This window comes from Lampris incognitus, chromosome 21 (assembly GCF_029633865.1).
Source record: "Lampris incognitus isolate fLamInc1 chromosome 21, fLamInc1.hap2, whole genome shotgun sequence".
NCBI lineage: Eukaryota > Metazoa > Chordata > Actinopteri > Lampriformes > Lampridae > Lampris > Lampris incognitus.
Window position 1 is genome coordinate 21534832 of NC_079231.1, and position 24577 is coordinate 21559408.

The 24577-nt window shown below is 45.9% G+C and overlaps 1 protein-coding gene across 1 annotated transcript; it reads right to left on the reverse strand.

Moving 5' to 3' along the window:
- Positions 1-353: 353 nt before the first annotated feature.
- ndfip2 (Nedd4 family interacting protein 2) lies at positions 354-24577 on the reverse strand. The gene is made up of 8 exons (XM_056301193.1): positions 24396-24577; positions 10966-11185; positions 9108-9238; positions 7435-7522; positions 5883-6007; positions 3457-3523; positions 3195-3300; positions 354-1747 (listed from the first exon to the last, which is right to left on the reverse strand). The coding sequence occupies exons 1-7, from the start codon at positions 24420-24422 to the stop codon at positions 3197-3199; spliced, it is 762 nt and encodes a 253-aa protein (XP_056157168.1). The 5' UTR covers positions 24423-24577; the 3' UTR covers positions 354-1747; positions 3195-3196.

The window sequence follows — 24577 nt, forward strand, 5'->3', positions numbered from 1 at the left end:
TGTATATAAATGGTTTTCAACCCTACGTTGAAGTATTTTATGCCAAAATGGCCCAGCAAAACATAAGAGTTGCGGAAATTAGGTGCCCTTGAAGTGAAAATATCTAAATTGCACAGAAATTATGGTTAATGTTTGTTTTTTTCCCCCTCCACATTTACTTTGTGCCCATTTTTGAAAGGTGGGATTTGTTCATGTTTTTTGATGGGCATGACTGAGCCAATAGTGGAACCGGAGAGTGGATCTGAGTACCTAAGGGAATACCAGTAGACTTCGAATATACTGCAGAGCTAGCGAGCAGCCCAACTCGCTTGCGGAGCTAGCTAGCAGCCCAACTCGCCTGCACAGTTAGCTAGCAGCCCAACTCGCTTGCGGAGCTAGCTAGCAGCCCAACTCGCCTGCACAGTTAGCTAGCAGCCCAACTCGCCTCGCCTTGAGTTTTTAAGCTACAAATCCATCTCTCTCTCTGTCATGTATCTTAGTGTCTACAGCTCATTCAGGGCAGAAGAGGGCAGCGTGTTTAAGTGGATGCAAACTTTAAAGACTGAGCTCTAGTTTTAAATATACTGCCCTTTAATTAAAAAACAAAACAAAAACAAAACGAGTCTCTGAGTCTTTCAAAACACTCTGACTCAAAGGCACCTGGGCCATTAATACTTCGTGCTTCATTAATTTCATGAAATCATGTAGTGTGTTGTTGGCGGCTAGGCTGGATCTGATCCAACCCTGTCACGTCTATGGAATAAAGAACAAGACAAATGTCCACCCCTCAAAGACTACTCTGGGGTTCCTTTGCATTTTCCATGTTAACTCATGAAAAAGAAGGATTTCAGAGTCAACATTTTTAGACGTTGTGGACTCATTTGTTTTGCACCTTTGACCATAGCCTGATGACATTAAACTGCTTCTGCCAGGCATATGCGGGCCATCTCAGGGGTATTGGAACATTTTGTTGACTATTTTTCTAACTATAGCTTTTATTTCCCTTTACTTTTTTTTTGTTTGTTTCAATACTTGTAAAGATGTAGAAACATGAAAAAAAACCTTTCCATTCTAGAGTGTGAGAAACTAGCTAAGGGTGACATTTGAAATTAGCTCGTTTTTAAAATGCTGCATATCAATGTTGGGGAAAATGCATAAAATTTCATCGACAATCACACGAGTTCAGTATCTTGAAAGTAGAGAATCCGATTTGTTGAGTTGCTATTTTTGTCAAAGGCTTGAATTGATCGCTACCCTTCAAGATAAATAGCATGCTGTGTGTTAATTTGTGCTACCAACCACTTTCTGTGGTTTATTTTTTTTTCTGTAACCAAATACTGGATATCACATTTTGGAACAAGCCACTTCATGAGCAAAACTCATCTTGAATAACTGATTTCAAGTTGGTTCTTCTACCCAAGGGGACTGGATGCTTACGACAATCTCAAGACTTGATAAGGATCATTCTTAATAAAGAAAAAAAAATGGTGAGATCAATGGGGTATGAAAAAAAAAAAAGTTGGAACAAGAAATCCAGCAAGGGATCGGATCATCAGAAGGCTCTGCCCATCTCTGAAATTAAGACATCGCAGTGAGTCACGTGATACTTTTTAGTGAGACTGGTGACACTTTCTCTGCACCCTCCTTCCTTCATCTTCCTTCCGTCCTCCTCTGCCTCCTCTCCTCACTGCAGGGCTTTAAGTTCAGGTCGTTTGAGGGGGTCAAAAAGGAAATTCACATTAGGGAGGAAGGGTGTTGGCGCAGCAACCTAAAGAAAAATGACAGCGGGGCAAAAAATTGTGAGATCACGGTGAAGATGATGATGAAGATGATGATGCAGCGATCGGGGCTGTTATACGATTCACAATTACAAGACTTGAATAGAGATACGGAAAAACAAAAGGGACAATAAAACACAACGCAACCCATCTTATCTAAGTATCGGGATTTTTACACATTCTCCAGTAACAAAATTCAAACTGTGTTGTCTTGACTAGACTTAGGAGATTTTGGACAGTGCTGAGTACATCTTGTACAAATAGTGGCTAGGCAACCTCTCCATCAGCTAGGTAACAATGCCCTCGCTAAAATGTATTTTTAAGTTCAACAAATTTTGCAATATGAAATAATGTTGAGCCTACAACTATGAAAATCTATAGAATTGGGTGCTGGTCACATGAGAAGTTGGCGGAGCAACATTTATTCGTATGTCATCGTTGAACCAGAAGCTTGCCGACCAAAGACGCCAAACACAATTCAATAAACGACACATGGTTAACGTCATGACTGCAAACCATGACACGTTTTTTGTGTAAAAAAATTAAACCGGGCGTCTGGGTGGCGTGGCGGTCTGTTCCGTTGCCTACCAATACGGGGATCACCAGGTTGATTCCCCGTGTTGCCTTCGGCTTGGTCGGGCCTCCCTACAGACACAACTGGCCGTGTCTGCAGGTGGGAAGCCGGATGCGGGTATGTCCTCATCGCTACACTCGCGTCTCCTCTGGTTGGTCGGGACGCCTATTCGAGGGGGGAGGGGGAACTGGGGGGAATAGCGTGATCTTCCCATATGCTACGTCTCCCTGGTGAAACTCCTCACTGTCAGGTGAAAAGAAGCAGCCGGCGACTCCACATGTATGGGAAGAGGCATGTGGTAGTCTGCAGCCCTCCCTGGATCAGCAGAGGGCGTGGAGCAGTGACCAGGATGGCTCGGAAAAGTGGGGTAATTGGCCAAGTAGAATAGGGAGAAAAAGGGGGAAAAAATCCCCCCCCAAAAAATAAAATTAAACCGGATGATGTGACACTGCTTAAATGTTAGCTTCCTCCATTTTGGACTCGCTTCAACCACTGCGTCATCAGATGGAGGTAAACACAGTCAAAGCAATTTTTCTGTTGGTTGATGATGCAAATTGGCTTCTCAAAATTCACCGAAGTTGAAATCTACGTGAAAGCACTGCACAAATGTACTGCACTACCTGAAGCAAGGCCACCGTTCGCAGTGATCCCATTCAAATGCATTGATTTAGGTGCAAAACATCACTGTCATAAACACTGGCGTGAGGAAACTGAACGATGGATTTTCCTCTCATACTTTCTTTTCAAGAACAGGGGAATTATCTCTGTGTTCTGTAAGAACTCTCACTTGCAAAAGAAGCAATAACGGGTTACGCGTGGGTTCATTTCTTTTGGGTACCTGCACATTCGGGGGCTCATTTTACCTTTAGTAGAGGAAGAAAAAACGCGTTCTGTGAGAAGTGGCCACGTTCTCGGACATGTTGCGGACTTTTAGGTAGTTGACAAAGCCTCTGAAGAACAGCAGGAGACCTGGGCAGGACAGAGGCAGGGCATTAATTACAAGCAGCAAAACGGAGACGTCTACTGTGAGGTGCAGCTGAAGAGGATATCGGCTAAATAAAAAATGAGGGCCTACACCATATTCGGTGTTGCAGCATTCTAGGACTAAAAGGGCTTTGTACTCACCGAGCAACAGGAAGATCCACCAGAGCCAGTACTGCCCGTTGAAGTAGCCGGTGAAATAATCAGAGAACTGGAGACAGAATTGAACAAACACAGTTCATCATGCATATTTAACACTTCAGTGGAAACTGGTGCACTGCCACCAGCCCTATATAGAGAAGATCTGACTGCTGTCTACTGCTCATAACACCATCACCTTCAGTATGAGCCAACGGGTTATACATGCTAGTCATAGTATGCCGTTACTTGCTCAAATAAATACCCGCAGTTATTTGTGTTGAGTGGTCTAAGTGCTTAAGATCATTTTTTTCCCAAACCAACTAAATTAAATCCAATTAAACACAATCGATTACTATGTCCCTGAACACAAACCTTCCAAATGCTAATCCAAGTGTCTACAATTTATAGAAATTTGAGCCGAGTTTACGGACTAGCTGCAGCTTTTTAAAGTGGACCAACGGGCCTCGCTTCTTCTATATATGGTAATTATTTTCCCAACCAAATGATTACTATTTCTTTTTTAAAATTTTGACATACTCCAGGTTCAGCGTTTCCGGTTTTTACCGATTTTCAACGAAAAATACCCAGATTTTTAAACTGATTTTCACCCGGATTTCAGGTTTCCACGGATCCAAAAGTAGCTCCTGTTTGTGCGAGGTTATGTAACAGTGCCCTCTTGCGGCGAAATTCAGTATGCTGGATGGCTTTGAAAAATAAAAACCGACAACGCTGAGCCTTGGACATAGTCTATTGATCCCCGTAGGGAAAATCTGCTCTGTATTTAACCCATCCTAGCTGTGTAGCTAGGAGCAGTGTGCAGCCGCCGTGCGGCACCCAGAGACCAACTCCAGTTTGTCTTGCCACGCCTCGGTCAGGGGTGCGGACAGGAGTATTAACCCTAACATGCATGTCTTGTTGATGGTGGGGGAAATCGGAGCACCCGGAGAAAACCCAACACAGACACAGGAAGAACATAAAAACTCCACACAGAGGACGACCTGGGATGACCCCCAAGGTTGGACAACACTGGGGTTCGAACCCAGGACCTTCTTGCTGTGAGGCGACAGCGCTAACCACTGCGCCACCATGCCGCCCATCTCATTGGAAATGTAAAATATGCATCCCCCACGCCGTGCCTGTCTTTTTCAAAGGCATTTTATCATTTCCTTATTTTTATAGGTTGCGATTTCAAAAAAAAAGAAATTGGGGAAAAAAGTTCTGACATGTTTTACTTTGGTTTAATTTTTCTTTTACATCACAAAAGCCTAACGGGAGTGTAGACTTTTTATATCCACTGTCTGTCTGTTAGTTGTTTCATTTTCTTGCAAAATTTCTCAGGATGTCGACTCTTTCTACATTAACAACTGCCTCCATGCACTGTGAGAACCTTGACATTATGATACAAAAGGACATTTTAAAGATGTAAAAAAGCAAATATGCAAAAAATCTGTGACACATATGTCACCAATAAATCCATCCTAAATACGCCAAGTTTAAATTGGTACAAAGCAAACGCCTGTTTCCCTTATTCATTTATTTAATCTATTTTTTATTAATGTTTTATTTTTTATCATTTTGTTATTATATTTTTATTATAATCATATCGTATTATTGCTTTATTTAATACCTTTAATTAAAATTAATTAATTAATTAAGTTATTTATTTATTTAATCCTTGATTATTAAACCTCGGCCCTGTGATGGCCTGGCGGCCTGTCCGGGGTGTCTTCCCGCCTGCCACTCAATGACTGCTGGGATAGGCTCCAGCATCCCCGCGACCCTGAGAGCAGGAGTAGAGTTTACCCAAAAGTCTCCGGAGAAGTTTGTAAAGTAACTGAAAGCGCGTCGAGTGGCTGTTGCAGCTAGAAAACTGCTATAAAAAAAGGCAACTTAATTGATTGATAAGCGGTTCGGATAATGGATGGATGGATGGATGGAAACACCTTCCTGATTTGAACAGGTGTAAAAAGGTGTTGACACCCCATGTGCTCAGACTTATCTAGAACTGAAAGTGTGCTACCTTGTGTTATTGTTGGTGTTTCATGTTTGATAGTATGTCTTGTGAACATGATGAGTTGCACGGAAATATTATTGTCACCAATACGAATCCCTGTGTCTTGTTCTGGCAAAATCTAACAACCTGGTTTTGCCTTTCTCTTCGTCTCATTCATTGTGGCACAACTTTTACTGTTGCTGCACTCAATGGAACATACATTAACTTGCTAATCAATGTAGCCTGCATGCTATTCTCAATTACACACACCCTGAACACACTACACAACCACATTTGCACCCATTTTAGTTCATGTTACTGGGCAAAGCCTGGTATTGTTACACTAGACTGCTAGTTACAAATCCCCTTTCTTGCAGACCAAAGCGCCCCCACACACCCCAAAAGAACAACAAACACTAGAGACTTCTCTACTTACTCTGACGATGAGGATCCACTTGATGAGAGAAAGGCCGAAGCCACAGATGGCGCCATAGCGTCCGGCGATGGTATTGGTCAGACAGAAGGACAAACAGAATCCGATCCAGTTGAATAGGAAGGCCACTGGGTGGGAGGGAAATGCATGCACAGTTTTAGAAACTTCCAAGGTGTTCTCCAGTTTATGACAAGGACAATACTTGAACAACTACTTACAATCTTCATAATACATCCATGAACAGACATACAATTTGAGTTGTGGCAAGGGTGTATCCATCTTATGAACATTTTTTTTATTTATTTTTTTTCAGAATAAGCCGAAATGTCCTCAGGGGCACTGTAAACCATTAAGCTTACTGACAGGAGCGAGGACTAAAAAAGATGCTTTAAATGGTACATCACAGCAGGTCACCAGGTTTTTAGATTTGCTTGCATACTGGTTCTGCAGCATGGCATACTGGTTCTGCAGCATGGCTTATGAGGCTGGCGACTTTTTCGTTTCCCTCTGACCATCTTTAGATACAACTGACTCTGTGACAAGGTAGAGATTGAGGTTCATTTTGATCCTATAATATAGAAATATAGTTGTTATGTTCGTCAATGGAGTAAATTCAGATGTATTCTGGGCATCTGGGTAGCACAGCGGTCTATTCCCACCAACACGGGGATCGCCGGTTCGAATCCCCGTGTTGCCTCCGGCTTGGTCAGGCGTCCCTACAGACCCAACTAGCCGTGTCTGCGGGTGGGAAGCCTGATGTGGGTATGTGTCCTGGTCGCTGCACTAGCGCCTCCTCTGGTCGGTCGGGGGGCCTGTTCAGGGGGAAGGGGGGAATCGCGTGATCCTCCCACGCGCTACGTCCCCCTGGCGAAACTCCTCGCTGTCAGGGGAAAAGAAGCGGCTGGCGACTCCACATGTATCAGAGGAGGCACGTGGTAGTCTGCAGCCCTCCCCGGATCAGCAGAGGGGGTGGAGTAAAGACCGGGACGGCTGGAAGAGTGGAGTAATTGGCCAGGTACAATTAAGGAGAAAAAAAAAAAGGGGGGGGGTCCAAAAAAAGAACAAAAATGGTTTTCATTATACCGAAAAGAAAATTTTAACTTTGAGACGGAGAAGGAGACTGTCATCTGCAAACTAACAATCTAGAGAACAAAGTTCAGACCTGCTGGGGATCTAAACTGCCTCATGGCTTCTACCTTCCTTGTGGTAGAACCATGCCACACAGAACAGCTAAAAATAACTATCAAAAGGACAGAAGCGCCCCCCCCCTCCCCACACACACACAACAAAACCATGCTGAACTAATAAAACTCTGGTTGAGTCGTTGAGTCGAGTCATTGGGTCCCTCACTTCCAAAATGCATGCAAGACCTGATGACCCGGGATCCAGTTCTAGCATCTCCCCCCCCCCCCCCAAAAATATGATCAGAGGACAACAGCCCCTCTATAAAATCCCAGTTTGCCTGAATGAAGTTACTGTTCGACACACAGCAAAAAGCAATTCTTGAAAATGATTTACAAGTGTAACACAACAGTGCGGTGCAGTGTTTGCTCACTGAAAAAGGCCAGCATGAAGATTCCATCGTTGCCCACTCGGAGCTGATCCGCATCACTGAAGTCATCCCTCGGAGGGAAGTCATCATCCTATCGCACACACAGAGGAGACAATTGTTTCTTTCAAAAGTCTGTAATAAACTACTGAAAAAAAGAGGGGAGGGGGGGAGGTGGGGGTCATCGACTTAGCCCTGTGGAGGATACAGGCAAAAGGAAAAGGCTGTACATTGATGCACTGGAACTGGGTTTTGTGATTTGATTTGACTGAACTTCCGTTAGAGATCAGCACGTCTGACACATTAGGGAAGAAATCCACGTTGTGTTGAACTTCATTCACATCATGCCTACATCCAATCTGATTAAAAAATTTAAAAAAAAAACCCCAAAAAAAACAACCATATTTTCAGGCACTGTCCTACAAGTGGAAAAAAGTGCAGGGACACATAAGTGGAAAACCAGTTTCATCTTTGCCAAATCTGGCATCTGTGCGGGGTAAAAAAAGTCCAACTGAAAACACCACTTGTGTGAGACATCAGCAACACTTCCTCACATGATGTACTGGGTTGAGATTCGGGTAAACTTCAGAGGGAAGGGTTTGGGCTTAAGATAAAAATCGAGCAGGATGGAATCCATCTTATAACCAATTCTGTTTCAAAGAAGTGGAAAAGGGGGCGTCTGGGTAGGGTCGTGGTCTATTCCGTTGCTTACAAATACAGGGCTCTCCGGTTCGAATCCCTGTGTTACCGCCGGCTTGGCCGGGCATCCCTACAGACACAACTGGCTGTGTCTGCAGGTGTGAAGTCGCACGTGGGTCTGTGTCCTGGTCGCTGCAATAGCGCCTCCTCTGGTCGGTTCGGGCACCTGCTCGGGGAAACTGGGGGGGGAATAGCATATTTCTCCCATGTGCTATGTCCCCCTGGTGAAACGCCTCACTGTCAGGTGAAAAGAAGCGGCTGGTGACTCCACATGTATGGGGGGGAGGCAAATGATAGTCTGCAGCCCTCCCCGGATCGACAGAGGGGGTGGAGCAGCGACTGAGACGGCTCGGAAGAGTGGGGCAATTGGCCAAGTACAATTGGGGAGAAAAAAAATCCACTATCCAAGCCGCTTATCCCAATCGGGGTCACGGGATGCTAGATCCTATCCCAGCAGTCACTGGGTGGCAGGCAGGGAGACACCCTGGACAGGCCGCCAGTCCAGCTCAGGGCCGACACATTCACACCTAGGGACAATTTAGTGTGGCCGATTCACCTGACCTGCATGTCTTTGGACGGTGGGAGGAAACAGAAGCACCTGGAGGAAACCCACGCGGACACGGGCAGAATATGCAAACTCCACACAGAGGATGACCTGGGATAACCCCCCCCCCCCGAAGGTTGGACAACCCCCCCCGGGTTCGAACCTAGGACCCTCTTGCTGTGAGGCGACAGGGCTACCCACTCCGCCACCATGCCGCGAGTAGACAACCAACAGTTAGGCTTTAAAATGAGTGTGTAATGGAATAAAATGCATCACTAACATGTATTAACAACTGAAATACTAAACAGTGGTGACCACGCACAAAAAAGAGCAAAAAAAAAAGGGGGAACAAAAATCCAGAAAGAAAAAAAAAGAAGTGGAAAAAGGAAGACTATGAAAAGGAAACAGACAGAATTCTGTGTGTGTGTGACCTCACCCTTGGCATCACCTCCACAGCGGAGGCCGCCATAGCAGCGGCTTTGGCCTTCTCCGCTTCATCGTACGTGGGCAGCGAGGTGGCAACGCTGTACGGTGGAGGCACTGGGAAATCCCCCCGGAAACTGGTCTCTGTGGGCCGATCAGAGGAGGTGGAGTCAGTTAAGCCGAACACGGAATGGGAAGAAAAGGCACAGCGCGACGCGCCGGATGAATCGCTGCTGCCTCGGTATTTCCGAGACGGTGTTCATGGAAACTCGGGGGACATGTCGGTGCAGGACACGATGACGTCACGGTACGGTTTTAACAGCCGCAGCATCAGACTCAGCAGCGCGTGTTGTGTGTACAGGACGGAAACAAAACACTTGGGCATCGATGGTTCTGAAAACGGGACTAGCCAGCTTCAGAAAGGCGAATCAGACCTGGCTGCGATAGAGGCCAAGTTTGGACTAGTACACACACACGCACAACAATTTGATCTTGACCACATGATTTGAAATGCGTCACCTAATTCCTTCCTTCGAGGCTCAAAACACAGACCTAGTAACAACCAGGGCAGGATTACACTGCCAGAGGAGCGGCCGCGGAATGCCGTCCGCTCCCACTGGGCGGCCATGTTAGTAGGATTGGGAACTGCTCCCATTTGAACCGATGGCGGTACCGATCGGTACTTGATTCTCTCTGTAATGACAAGTAAGTCCAAACTTCTCAATCAACATTTTTATCAGATTTTGGGCGGCAGGCGGGGAGACGCCCTGGACGGGCCGCCAGTCCACACAGGGCCGGACACGGGGAAAACATGCAACCTCCACACAGAGGACGACCCGAGACGACCCCCAAGGTTGGACTACCCTGGGGTTCTAACCCAGGACCTTCTCTTTTTTCCCCTCCTTTTTCTCGCCAATTGTATCCAGCCAATTACTCCACTCTTCCGAGCCTTCCTGGTCTCTTGCTCCGCCCCCTCTGCCGATCCGGGGGAGGGCTGCAGACTACCACGTGCCTCGTCCGATACATGTGGAGTCGCCAGCCGCTTCTTTTCACCTGACAGTGAGGAGTTTCGCCAGGGGAACGTAGCACGTGGGAGGATCACGCCGTTCCCCCCAGATCCCCCTCCTCCCTGAACAGGCGCCCCGACTGCCCAGAAGAGTCACTAGTGCGACGACTAGGACAAATACACACAGCCGGCTTCCCACACGCAGACACGGCCAATTATATCTGTAGGGACGCCCGACCAAGCCGGAGATAATATGGGGAGTCGAACCGGCGACCCTTGTGTTGATAGGCAATGGAATAGATTACCACGCCACCCGGAAGCCCTCAAATTAGAGTTTCTGCTTACCTGTGGCACAGACCGGATGTATTGTGACTGTGTAACCAGGAAAAAAAGCACATGGAATCAAATATTTCCAGACCTGATTTTGACCACATTCCCATGTGGAAATAAACTGGGTAAGAGTCGGACATCTACCGTACCGGTGACCAAACTCTCCTGTAGGCCTACGCATGTGGTTTGTTTCAAGTGAAAACCAAAGACTTATCATCTAAATACAGGTATCAAACATGGGTCGCTTTTAAAAGGGGATGCGAACAGGCATTCAAAAATATATAAAAATTCGAATAGAGGCAAAAAAAGTGGAACTGGGAATGACGATCTGCGGTGTAAGTGTAGCCAAAGATGCCCCTCCGATGCATAGGAGATACCCCCCTCGGTGTGAAGGTGGCCAGGTAGAAGACAAAAAACCTAGTCAGTCCCCTTGGAAATCACCATGTAGATCTCGGCTGGTTTTATGAAAGGTGAGATGGAAATCATCACTGTGTTGGAGGGGGGGGGGTAAATCCAGCTAATGGTTTAAGCGTACCAGGTGCAGAGGCGGTTGCTCCAAGGTCGATGGAGGCATAGGGGGGTGGAGGGGCTTCAGCCTCCGCCTGGGACCCAGATCCCTGCGCTGAGGAGGAGGAAGGGCCTGCACAGGCCTCGGACTGCAGCTGTGGCAATGATGTGCTGGCCTGGGCTGAGGCAGAAGTTGACGGCTGCTGCTCACTGGTGGAAGCCTCCGATAAGTCCTCCTCATTGTGCAACTAGGAGAGAATAACAGAGATGGGGAGAGAAGGGGGTGTAAGGGGAGGATAGATGTACTGGACAAAAACTGGAAAAAAAATAGCCATCATATATATATATATATATATATATATATATATACATACATACATATATATATATATATATATATATATATATATATATACATACATACACACACACACTTTTTTTTTGGGATCCCCCCTTCCCCTCACTCTTCTGAGCCATCCGGGTCACTTGCTCCACCCCCATCTGCCGATCCAGGGAGGGCTACAGACTACCACATGCTTCCTCCGATACATGTGGAGTCACCAGCCGCTTCTTTTCACCTGACCGTGAGGAGTTTCACCAGGGGGAGGTAGCATGTGGGAGGATCACGCTATTCCCCCCATTTCCCCCTCCCCACGAACAGGCACCCCGACCGACCAGAGGAGACGCTAGTGCAGCAGCTAAGACACATACCCACATTCGACTTCCCACCTGCAGACATAGCCAATTGTGTCTGTAGGGACGCCCGACCAAGCCGGAGGTAACACGGGGACTCGAACTGCCGATCCCCCGTGTTGGTAGTCGGGGTATAAGAAAATATCAATCCACTCGAGTATCGTGATATTATCTTTTGTGACACTGCACCGATTCTCAAAACCACTACATCGATTCTTAATTGTTTACACGTAAAGTTTCGTGGCAGACATGTAGTGTTGTGTGTAACCCCACGACCGCTAGACAACAGTGTTGTCATCGATCTTCAGCCATTTGACTCTTCCGCTCCAACACAACGACGTAAACCGAGACAGGAAGTAGCATAAGCACAAAGAACACAGGCCTATGAAATCGCCTTTCTTACCGTATCGCGAGACACTGAATCGTAACCCCTGTATCGTGACGCGTATCGGATCGCCAGACTCTCGCCAATACACAGCCCTAGTTGGTAGGCAACGGAATAGACCGCCACGCCACCCGGATGCCCGCCATCATAGATAGTTCGGCTCTCTGAGATGCTTGCCAACAAAGAAAAACGGCAATCACATTGAATCAATTAACATCATGTTCTTCACATAACGCAAAAAGACGCTTATCAACAAACAAACAAAAAAAGGGGGGGGTTCATTAGTGGGGAAATAAAGCAGGTCTGCAGTGACGATCATTTTAGAGCAGAAAACTCTGTGGCTGTGACGCACCTTATGAGCCTACCTCACTCACCCAATGACCTTTAGTCTCATGTTTAGCTATCCGTGTAGATTTGTGGGGTGGGGTGGGGAGGGGTGTCCGGTGTGACCCCCTCTGAAATGCTTGCGGGTCCATCCAAAAATATATGCTGCTGTAAGACGTCAAAGATTTTGCAGGGGGGGTGAGGGTGTCCGACTAACGTTATGGAGTAATCCTCGTTAGCAAAAAAGCTGGCAAAACATTTGTCCTGAGCCCCCGCCAATATTCTCTCCCGGCCTCTCCCTTGCAGTCTATCACCTGGCACTGCCCGAGGGGACTCATCTGACAGGATTTTCCAACACTACGTTTACATGGGCGGGCCGCCCTGGCATATTAACGGCCACCAAAGTATATTTGGCGACCCATTGTAGTCATCCGTCAGAGAGAACAATGCCATCCACGATCGTTCGGCTATCGCTAAAAAGGTCTACTGGAAATCTTGAGAAAAAGACGTTCTCTGGTATAACATTAGAAGACGTGGACACGGTGGACATTTTACAAGCACGGACCAGATAAAGCAACTCCTTTTCTCCATATTGTATAATTGTTCTCTGACTTTGGTAATGTTGTATGGTTTGGAGTCGGCGGCTCTGACTAAAAGACAGGAGGTGGAACCGGAGGCGGCAGAGTTGAAGATGCTACGATTTTCACTGGGAGTGACGAAGAAGGACAGGATTAGGAACGAGCATATTAGAGGGACCGCTCAGATTGGACGGTTTGGAGACAAAACAAGAGAGGCAAGACTGAGATGGTTTGGACATGTGCGGAGGAGAGACGCTGGGTATATTGGGAGAAGGATGCTGAACAAGGGCGGCACGGCGGCACAGTGGTTAGCGCTGTCATCTCACAGCAGGAAGGTCCTGGGTTCGAACCCCGGGGTTGTCCAACCTTGGGGTCATCCCAGGTCGTCCCCGTGTCTGCAGTGGGGTTTTTTCCGGGTGCTCCGGTTTCCCCCACCATCAAAAAGACATGCATGTTAGGGTTAACACTCCTGTCTGTGCCCCTGCCCGAGGCATGGCAAGACAAACTGGAGTTGGTCCCCGGGCGCTGCACAGCGGCTGCCAACTGCTCCTAGCTACACAGTTAGGATGGGTAACATGCAAAGTGTAATTTCCCCACAGGGATCATTAAAGTATATGAAAATTAATATGGAGCTGCCAGGGAAGAGGAGAAGAGGAAGGCCAAAGAGGAGGTTTACGGATGTGGTGAGGGAGGACATGCAGGTGGGTGGTGTGACAGAGGAAGATGCAGAGAACAAGAAGTGATGGCGACCCCTAACGGGAGCAGCTGAAAGCAGTAGTAGTAGTTCGCTGACTTTGGTAGCAGCTTTGAATTCTATGAAAGAAAGCAGCAACTATGCCGTGTTGGTAGCTACAAGACTCAAGAGTGTATTCAGCACACATACACCGGCCCGAACTTGACCATTGTGCAACATGCAACAAAGCTGCCCTACCTACATATAAGAAATATTATCATTTGTTTTCTCTTCGGGCTATGGCAGCTAAAAAGATACAGATTCACTTTAATTGAAAGGGCCATTTCGCCGGTTTTTATGCGGATGTCCAATCAGTGCTGAGCGCAAATATATTGAAGCAATAAATTCCTCAGTACATGCTATATTGACCGAGATATCAGAGTTGGCCTGGTTGCAGAGGCGTACCGGCGGTGCCTACATGTACCAGGAAGCATTGCATGCAAACTTCTGACCCTCCCCAGCTCGTGGAGGCGGGCATTTCTTGCGGATCTGTGTACATAGAACAGCATCTTAAAATATTCACTCTTTGATCAGAAAGCCGAAAAATGACATAAATTGAATTGGATTAGTTGTATTGACAACAAACACGGATTCTCACTGTATCGTGCCTGGATGCGACAACTACAGAAAGAGGAGGGAGTAAGGATAAAGTTACCACCAATTACCAACAGATTTTGAACGGTGAAAAGAATGGCTCAGAGTGATTTAAAAATGCAAAAACAAACATGACGAAAATGCACCGACATCACTACCGGGAAATCTTGGGGTATGCTCTTTGCATTTTGCAGCAGATGACTACAACAGGGACAGATTTTTCAACTGTGCAATACTCTGGTGTATATTTATACTGCATTAGTACTGCATTCATACTCTGCGCATATTTTTACATATTTATTTTTTCTATACAGTTGTTATAAAGTGTAGTATAATGGACTTTTTACTTGTTTCTTATTTTTCTATTTTCTTATAATTACACTTGTTCCCCCCCTCTTCTAGAATGTGAGCAACTGTAACTTGACCCAATTTCCCCTCAGATCAATAAATTATTTCTGATTCTGACTAAGCTGATAGCTTTTCTTAGCCATGCAAAACCTGGAATAGTCAAGAGTTTGAAACGCGTGTTCTTCAAAATGTCTTTTCAGGCAGTCGTGCCAGGGTGCAGATAGATCTAGTTACCCTTGAAATAACACATCTTGGTCATGGAGAGAACACCGGCATTTACTGAAATTTTGTTTTTCAAAAATATAATAAACATTATATAGTATGCAGTGATGTTCCATCTTTTTTAGTATTGATAAGTGCATAATATTAATAATAATAACAATAAAAGCTGACCAAGTACAAAGACCTGGAGATTGAAATCAACAGGACGTGGGGTATGAAGACCGAAACAACACCAGTGACTATCGGAGCTCTAGGACTCATGAAGAAGGGAATGGAAACGTTCACCAACCGTATCCCAGGCAACATCAACATCCATGTAGCCCAGAAGATCGCCCTACTTGGAACAGCCCACATATTACAACGAGTACTGTCAATCAAGTGACATCTGCCATGTAGTGCCTCAGGTCCATAGTTTGGACCCGGCTCTACAGGATGGAAAACAGGAAACACGAAAGAAAGAAAGAAATGATGAAGAAGAAAAAGAAGAAGAAGAATTACACGTATATAGCGCCTATAAACAACTTTATTCAAACTAACACGTTACAATGTGTTATTCAATTTTCAAATAAATATTTAGCATATTGCAGATCATACTTTGACAAGACAAAGTCCAGGTCAGTCCCAACAAGCTTCAAGGTAAAAGCGTCCATTAGCTCCATTGAAGTTTAGCAGCATTATTACACAAAGACGTTTGCATATTACATGGTCAAAGCTCGTCCGTTGCTTCGTCCACTTCAGCATGCCCTCTGTATTGATCATCTGGGGAAGGATATTTGGCTCTGATGTAATGTGTGACACAGGCAGGCAAGACGATACGGTTCCCTTTGCCAAGTTTATCCACTTGTAGCACTCACTCAACAAAAAACCCTTATAAGCAGCCGGACGATATTGTGTGCAGAGAACAAAAAACAGGAAAGAAGGTGGTTATTCATCAGGAAGCTACAATTACTGATCACATACTGTAAAGTTAGCAGCTATTCCCAGAAAGTTGTATCAATCCATCTGGACACAATGTTTAGTGGGAGAAACATTCCATGACTCGACTAGCGGAGACAAAGACTGATTGTTGCGTCACCTCCTGTTGCCTGCCATCTGGGCCAAAAAGTAGCACTTGAACCGCAAAGATTACAGCCGATGGCCAACTAGCATGTACATTCTGCACTGGTTCGCTAAGCTGAACAGCCAATCAGAGTGAGCTCTCTCACCGACGGGCTCCGCCGATTCAACATGCTGAATCGGCGGAAAAGCTGCTGACAGGGGTCCGACTAGTGCCAACAGTGCGGGACACACCGTAAAAACTAGGGTCACAGATGCTCACCGACAGCGCGGACATTGGCCGACGTCCGACCATTGGCCTGGTGTGTCAGGGCCTTAAGTGACTTCGTCAGTCTCACTGCGGGTATCACCAACCATATAAACAGCAGTGCTGCATAACGCCGAAACCAGCGATCTAACACGGGTTTCATGTGCAAATTGCCATGCATATTAATTACCAATCACCGGTTTCGGTTGTTAAGCAACTGTGCTTGTTTCGGTCGTTGACACAGTGGTCATTGTAATTGCAAGTTACCTTAAGTGAAGACAACACATAACGCCAGGTTGATGATACACCATGCAACTTTTGGGCCAAAATGATAGGGCAATGTGCCTGCAACAGTGAGATTTGGGAAAATATACTATAGACTTTATTTGGGAGGTTGCCATGCAATCGGTACAAACGTGTTGAGAAAACTGCTTGTCCAACGTTGCCGAGTATCACCACACTAGCCTATAGCTTGGCTAGCCTATAGCCAAAACAGTGCACTCACTCAGTGGTCATCTGCCGGCCCTACTGGTCTTGGTTGTTTGTCTTTTCCAGTTCATCTTCAGGAACCTGAAGAAACTATCCAGCACACCACTGTCCATGTGAGGAATAAAACTTTCCTGCATAGTAAACCACACAAGGGCTGTCTCGGGGTTGGCGTTGGCGACAGCATCCAACAAATACTGGCCACACTGAAATTCATTGCAATAGAAAGATTCGATTTCTGTTGGCGTCGAAGGGTAATTTGGGCAATGGCACCACCAGTTGCCATTTGCTCTCGGCAGCTGAAGTTCTGGATGGTCGCCACCCACTATATCCTCTTGCTTGGCTAACGCAGCAGCAGCCTTGGCCTCTCTCCGCTGCATTTCTTCGGTCGGATACTCTGGCTCGAATAAATACAGTTGAATATCCGAGTCAGCCAAAACACTGTAAAATGTATCCTCATCCATAAGATCATCTGCACTCATATTTTGGGCTGCCATTTTCACAGTTGGAAACGTAGCTCGTTTGCAATACAAGCGAAGGAAACAAGCAGGTTTTATTTTCTAGTAGCATCTAGAGCATGCCCCCGGAGGTGGAGACAAGAAATCCAAGCTGAACTTGCCCATAGTTCTTCCTCGTCACCAACTACATCACTGATGTGTCAAATGACAACACTGGTGCCAGGAGTACCGATTTCTCAATTACGTCCCAGAGAACATTGATTACAACTCAGATTACAAGAGAGAAAATTACACCACAGAGAACACTGGTAACAACTGCAGAAGTTTTTCACATTATACCCCAAATTGGATCGATAAAGGTTGAAAATCGGCGAAGTGGTCCTTTAAGGTTACACTACTAACTTTTCATGCATTTACTCATAAGAGCAAGTGAATTTTATCTTTCTTTCAGCACTAAATATATTCTGCATCTAATTTCTCTATAGATAAGGCTGTTTTTCACCAGATTCTCAGGTCAAAACTGACCTGAGAAACAGACTGAAAGGGGGGCACCTGGCTGCATGTCTGTGAATATTGATAAATGGACCAGCCCCAGAGGTGTTCCAATATGCAGAGGCGTTGGAGCTCTTTGAAAAACCTAGAGAGATTACGTGCTGACAAAGTGCCATCTTTGTACACAATCAAGTGTTTTATTCATCCATCAATTATCCAAACCCCTTATCCTGATCTCAGGGTCACAGGGATGCTGGAGCCCATCCCAACAGCCACTGGGCAGGAGGCAGGGAGACAACCCAGACAGGCTGCCAGTATTCTTTTTTTTTCCTCTTTTACTTCAACTTACTCTTCCCATGTGGGTAGATGGAGGCGAGGGTTAGGGGTTGAATCTGTGAAATACATTATGTAAAATTAAGAGCGATATTCAATAAATCAAAATATTTTGGTCACACGTATTTGTTGTTCGCCACATGTAGTAGACCATTTATTTGCTGGCAGGTAATGCCGGGCCTTTCCGCCGGCTACCACCACAAGTATATTTCAGACCTGTGGGAAACACTATAGACAGGATTTCGCAAAAAAAAATAATCAACAGAGACGTAAGTTGAACGGGCTTGATCACCTTTAAGCTGCTCAAACAAATCAATAATTTCATAAAAGCTTATTTTTCCGGGATTTTCGGTCAGCTAAAAACATCATTCAGGGCATCTAGGTAGTGTGGGGGTCTATCTCGTTGCCTACCAACACAGGGATCGCTGGCTCGAATCCCCGTGTTACCTCTGGCTTGGTCGGACATCTCTACGGGCACAATTGTCCGTGTCTGCGGGAAGGAAGCCGGATGTGGGTATGTGTCCTAGTTCCTGCACTAGCGCCTCCTCTGGTCAGTCGGGGCGCCTGTTTGGGGGAGACAAGGAACTGGAGGGGATTAGCGTGATCCTCCCACATGCTATGTCCCCCTGGCGAAACTCCTCATTGTCAGGTGAAAAGAAGCGGCTGGCGACTCCACATGTATCGGAGGAGGCATGCGGTAATCTGCAGCCCTCCTCGGATCGGCAGAGGGGGTGGAGCAGCGACCAGGACAGCTCGGAATAGTGGGGTAATTGGCTGGATACAATTGGGGAGAAAAAGGGGGAAAGTCTACAAAAAAAAAAAACAAACATGATTCAGATCAGCCAACTTCAGCTCTGTTGAACCGCCTCAAAAGCATCTATTTTACAATGTCAATGTTGAACGCCAAGTCAAGACATGATGCAACGAATATGTAAGGTTAGCTACTCAATTGAAAATGTGCAGTTAATATAAAGCCCACCTCCGATTACAAACTTATCACAATGATCCCGTATCATTCTTATCACAACTAAGTCACACAAGAGTTGTGCTTCACACCTATGACACCACGTGTCCTTGTTATTTACCTCTTGACACTTTACTACATGCAAGTCAATAGAGTGGTGACAGGAACATGAGACGAGAAAGCACAAGGGTTGATGGTCGCCCTTGCAACAGCTGACAGTAATATAACCCTCCAAGTTCATCACTTTCACCAGGTCAAAGAGCCAAACAACTCAAGTCGAATTGCACTTCCAAATGAAAGGAGATGATGGAAAAATTAAAGTTCAAGAGCAGCATGTGCAAAATCTGTGCGGGGAGAGATTTGTATTTGCTATCCTCATCTGACGGCTGCTGTCAAGGTGCTCTTGAGAAAGGCATATTTGACGCCCGACTTTTCCAGCAGAGCCGTTCAGCAGCCAACGACAGAGCACTGGGGTGCTAACGGGTTCAAGATGTCTCTGATATTCATTTGTACTGGTACAGGAGAACTGTATGATAGTAGACCAAGGCAGCACACTAGAATATCGAAAACAAATACAGGATCCTGGTACTACGATGGCGACATTCGTAACTTATGAAAAGGGAAAAGCTTAGGGGTGTGAGAAAATAATGATGCACTCAAGTATCGTGACTTCCTCTCACAATCTCATCTCATCTCGTCATCAGCCACTTCTCCGGGGTCGGGTCGCAGTGGCAGCAAGCTAAGTAGGGCACTCCAGATGTCCCTCTCCACAGCAACGCCCTCCAGCTCCTCCTGGGGGAACCCAAGACATTCCAAGGCCAGATTGGACATGTAGTCCCTCCAGCGAGTTCTGGGTCTACACTGGGGTCTCCTCCCAGTTGGACGTGGCCGGAAAACCTCCAAAGGAAGGTGCCAAGGAGGCATCCTAATCATGCCTGAATCACCTCAACTGGCTCCTTTTGATGCGAAGGAGCAGCAGCTGTACTCCGAGATCCCTCCGGATGTCCGAGCTCCTCACCCTATCTCTAAGGCTGAGCCCAGACACCTTACGGAGGAAACTAATTTCAGTCGCTTGTACCCGCGATCTCACCCTTTCAGTCACTACCCAAAGCTCATGACCATAGGTGAGGGCTGGAACAAAGGCTGACTGGTAAATTGACAGCTCCCTCTTCACAACGGTCCAGTACAACGTCCACATTACTGTTGATTCTGTCAAAAACACTGCATCGACTTTTAAGATGACTCATAGAGTGGACATCGCTACTTCATTGTGTAGGTTCCATCTCGGACCACTAGGAGGCGGGTGCAATGTTGCATAATGGCTATACAGAACCGCGACAGCAGCAGGCATCCCAAGTGCTGCACTAACTATGGCTCTGAGTACCCTGATTTTACGCATTTTGAGGAGGTCTTTTTATCTTTGATTAAATCTTCCAAAATTTTGACAAAATATTGCTTTTTATTGTAGTGTTTGTAGTATCAGAATATATCACAATACATTGGAACGTCACGCTCGTATTAAGATACACTCTATAGGACCTTGATGCCTGCGTCGTTCTTGCCAATACACATCCCGAGTAAAGCTAGGATGTTGACCTCTCACCCCCGTGGCCTCTTGCCAACTTTAACATTTACCTTCTTCGACAACTCCCCAGTCACATTCCTGCTTGTGAAGACAATTTTAAGCAGGCCTCAATTCTGAGATCAGGACCACAGGCTAGTCACAAATTAACATCATTTACCCATTAACATCACCAACTGAGGATCTCCTTACAGTCAGCCGACAAAGGTTCTCCTCTAAGGGGATGAAACACTAAATGTTTGCACACGAGAATACCCCAAAACAAAAGGCACAGTTGACACACAAAAGATCCACAAGGCTTTGCATTGCAGCGTTTGACCCAAATAGGAAATTAGTGTCAGCTGTGGAGGTGCTTGGAGCACATTCAAGCACTAGGAGATATATTTTTGTTAGGCAGTCTTTTACTGATGCATCCAACATCAGTGGCGGTGGCAACATAAAGATAAATGAATGCTGAAGGCGGACACTGATCCATCGGAGGTTTTTATGTAACCACTGTTCCATGTGTAATTGTATGGTACGCCGGACGCTGCGGCGCTGGGAAGCTGTTTTAGTTTAGGCTCCTTGTGTTTCCCTGCTCTGGTCCAACACTGGGATTCCAGCTTGGGCTACAAAACAACATTTCTTAGGAAATGTGTCTTTTAGTGAGAGAAACCATGACTTCTCGACACCACTATAACATTTTGTTTGTCTAATTTAGAGATATAGCCTTGTCACTACACTTTCGAAACCTTACTCTTTAATTTCTCTCTGACAACGGTGGTACTTCACTGTGTTGGAGCAGTACTGCTGATACAGTAAAAAAAAAAAGAAACAGCCGCGTAGGAAATTATATTTGCTGTATAACTATTAACAAAGAAGACACAGCTCGGCTGCCACAAGTCAATGGTCGACTGAGGACCGTAGAGATAACTAGTGTCCATTTGTCAAGACCTAAAGATCGTAGTGTGATGAAAAACTCGAGCTGACGACGGGGCCAGATCGACTACTAAATTCCTGCATCTTCCCTTGAAACTCCAGCCCACAAATCTCCACCAGCATAGGGTCGACGTATCGAGGCGTGGAGTGAATGAGTGGCCGACAACGAACCTGGAATCAAGGACAGCACACACCCCCCACCCCCACGCAAACAGGACATTACGTAAGAGCTTAACAAACATAGCCGCAAGCCTGCTTCTGTCCAAATCCAGCCAATTTCAGGCCTTCTCGGCAAGCCAGTCACAGATATCTGCAGAAGTCTGACTGTATCATTTAGGAAAGAGTGAGACATTGAGAAAGAGTGAGAGGCAGAGAGGGGGAGACAGGAAGGCATGTGTAGAAATTAATAAGAGCGGGTTTTATAGGCGAGCACTTGATATACTATCACATAGGGCAGGGCAATGATTCACCACTGTTGTTTATCATCTTTCAATGATATATTGGGATGAAATTCAGATATTGTCATAACGTGATAGACAATTCTGTTGTCTAGATGAATAACAAAATAAAATTTCTCACAAATTTCTCACGAGACCTGAAATATTTGAAGTAGCATTATTTTAAAACTAGTTTGACTTGACACTATACTTTGCAACAACAGTTCATTGTGATTAACTTTTAAGCAGATGTCATGATGTCACAACGTTCCATAAGATCATCGAGATAATATTTTCCATCACCCGGTGCTGTTACATGTGTTGACAAAGCATTTTAAACTGGCGAGTTTAGGAACGCCACAAAACATTCAAATCGCTTGTGACATAAATTGCTTTCTGCAGCTTTACAATTTTACTATAAAACATCAAGTCTAAGTGTGGTAAGTGGGGAAACCCTGAAAATTCAGAAGACACAGCACATTGACACAAAGCCGCACATGGTTGCTTAGGGACACAAAACATCCATGACGCGAAAACACCAAAACTGAAACTAACCTAACTGGATCTGACAATGTAGTATATGTCAACAGGCGAGGGAGGGTCCTGCAGAGAAAGCTTTATCAGTGCAAGTTATTGGTTTACTCTGGAATTGCTGCATAGGTGTAACCTAAACACAGAGTATTAACAAACAGCTGCACAACTGCACTCAAACTAAATCAAACAATGACAGCCCAAGCACCAAGGAATTTGAGGGAACAGGCAATGCATTAGCCTTCTTATTCACAAAAGGTGGATTATAGCTGAAATACATGTTTGATGCAGTTTTGCTTTGTTTGTTTCTTTCAGCTTAAAAGCAAATTATTGCTTTGCTTCACCTCATATGAGAGCCATGGTGGCTTTTGCTGTGCACCTTTGTCCAGAACCACAAGTACATTTTCACAAAATTAACAGCAAAATACAACTTTTCAAAAGGAAAGAACGTCCGGATGATGACTTGTAACCTAACGAGAAGGCTAATAGACAGTCTTAAATGTCAGCATCAAAGAGTGAATGGACGGCAATTGTCTTTTGGCCCAGTAGCGATCATTTCCTACCAGGAAACTTTACTTCATATTGCAGGAATTCTGGCTTAGAAGTTGCTCTCGGTCCTTGGTAAAACATGTCAGCATTTGAAATCATACTTATTGCTGTCAAGACACTTAGTCTGAAAATTGTGGTTTATGATACACTGGTCTCAACTCGTCTATAAAGCTGGTGCCTTACAAGTAATGCTTCAACCAGCCATGTGGACTTTACCCAGTGGTTAAAGCTTAACACCCCCCCCCCCCCAGGGCAATCTGTGCTCCGTACTTTTCTTTCGTTTATCTTTGAAATGTGCTCAGAAACTGGACTTTTCTGGGGGGGGGGGGGGGGGGGGGAGTCTGAGCTGAAAGCTGACAACAACAAAAAAGCGAGCTGGGGGGGGGGTGAGATCAGGCTATGTCTCAGATCTGTGGGAGCAGTAACAGTCATATACTTGTCCATGTGTGACGCATCTGTGGATAAAAGTACTTCCACACATAAGCAGTCTGGACTGCAAACCAGAGTTCAGTTGGCAGGGAGGCAACGTGGGCAGTGATTCCAAGGAATAATAGCATTACACTATTGCATTTCCCCTCGGGATTTGCATCCTTTTAACCAAAATGAAGCCTAACATTTCAGTTTTTCATCGCCCATTTATTTGAGTGTGCAGTCTCTCTTCGCGTGTTATCGCCTCAGCCGACCAGATGGCTAGTTAAACTGACAGAACTGGTTTTTGTTGTTGCGCCTTTAATCCCTTCTAGCCATAACGAACAGCAGCTCTCGTTTAAGCTAGCAGCTAGCGAGCTAGCACGCAAACCCGTTTCAAACACGTACGCCGTCGGTCGTGTACCGTCACATAACCTCGCACATGTCACACGCTTTCGGCTGTCAGTCGTGCCCTGTATCACAGCAACGTCATCTTAAAAAGTGTATTTAAGAGCCAGAGATGTACAGTTTGCTCGCAAACGTTAGCCGAAACCAACGCGGAAGTGGTTGATGAACGGCGAACTGTAACAGCCCGACTACTAGTTCACCAACCTCCGCCGGGTATAAGCCCCGCCTCCTCTCGGCGCCGTCAGCCAATGGCGCTCGTCGCAGGCGCGCAAACGCTTCGGAGCGCTTCTTAAGATTACACTTCTGCGGGTGAAGCCAATAATTTCCTTCACGCAGAGCACGGAAGAAGGGCGCTGTAAAGGGTTCGTTGTGAGGGAAGGGTTATAATTAAGGTTCACTTTAGAGTCGAAATCAACCGCCACGAAAACGGCCCGAAACGTGCGATTGGTCGAGAGCGAAGGAAGGGGGGCGGTGCTTAAACCCGGCCTAGGTTGGTGAACGAGCGACCACAAAACCCGAAAATTAAACCCTTTGGCTTGCTAACGTTAGCATATGGCAGCAAGTGCCATTCCGAAGTTAGGGGAGCGTCAACGGCAAAGCTTTTCAACTGAAAGTCCTCGATATAGCAAACACGTTGCCCTCGTTAGGCCTCGTTTCCATTTCCGGCCACTCTTTAGTGGAGCGTTTTATGTTTTGCTCCGGCAACACTCACCACTTGGTATCGGCTTGCTGGGTCCATCCCGACGAGGTATAGGTGGGCAGGCAAGCCAGCCGGAGAAAACGAGTCAAAATGGGTTTCCGCTCACCCCGAAGGTTTTCAGTTACTGCCAGGAGATAACGCTCTCAAACAATGTTGGTAAATACCCGATCCGCCGGTGAGGATGTCGTCACCGA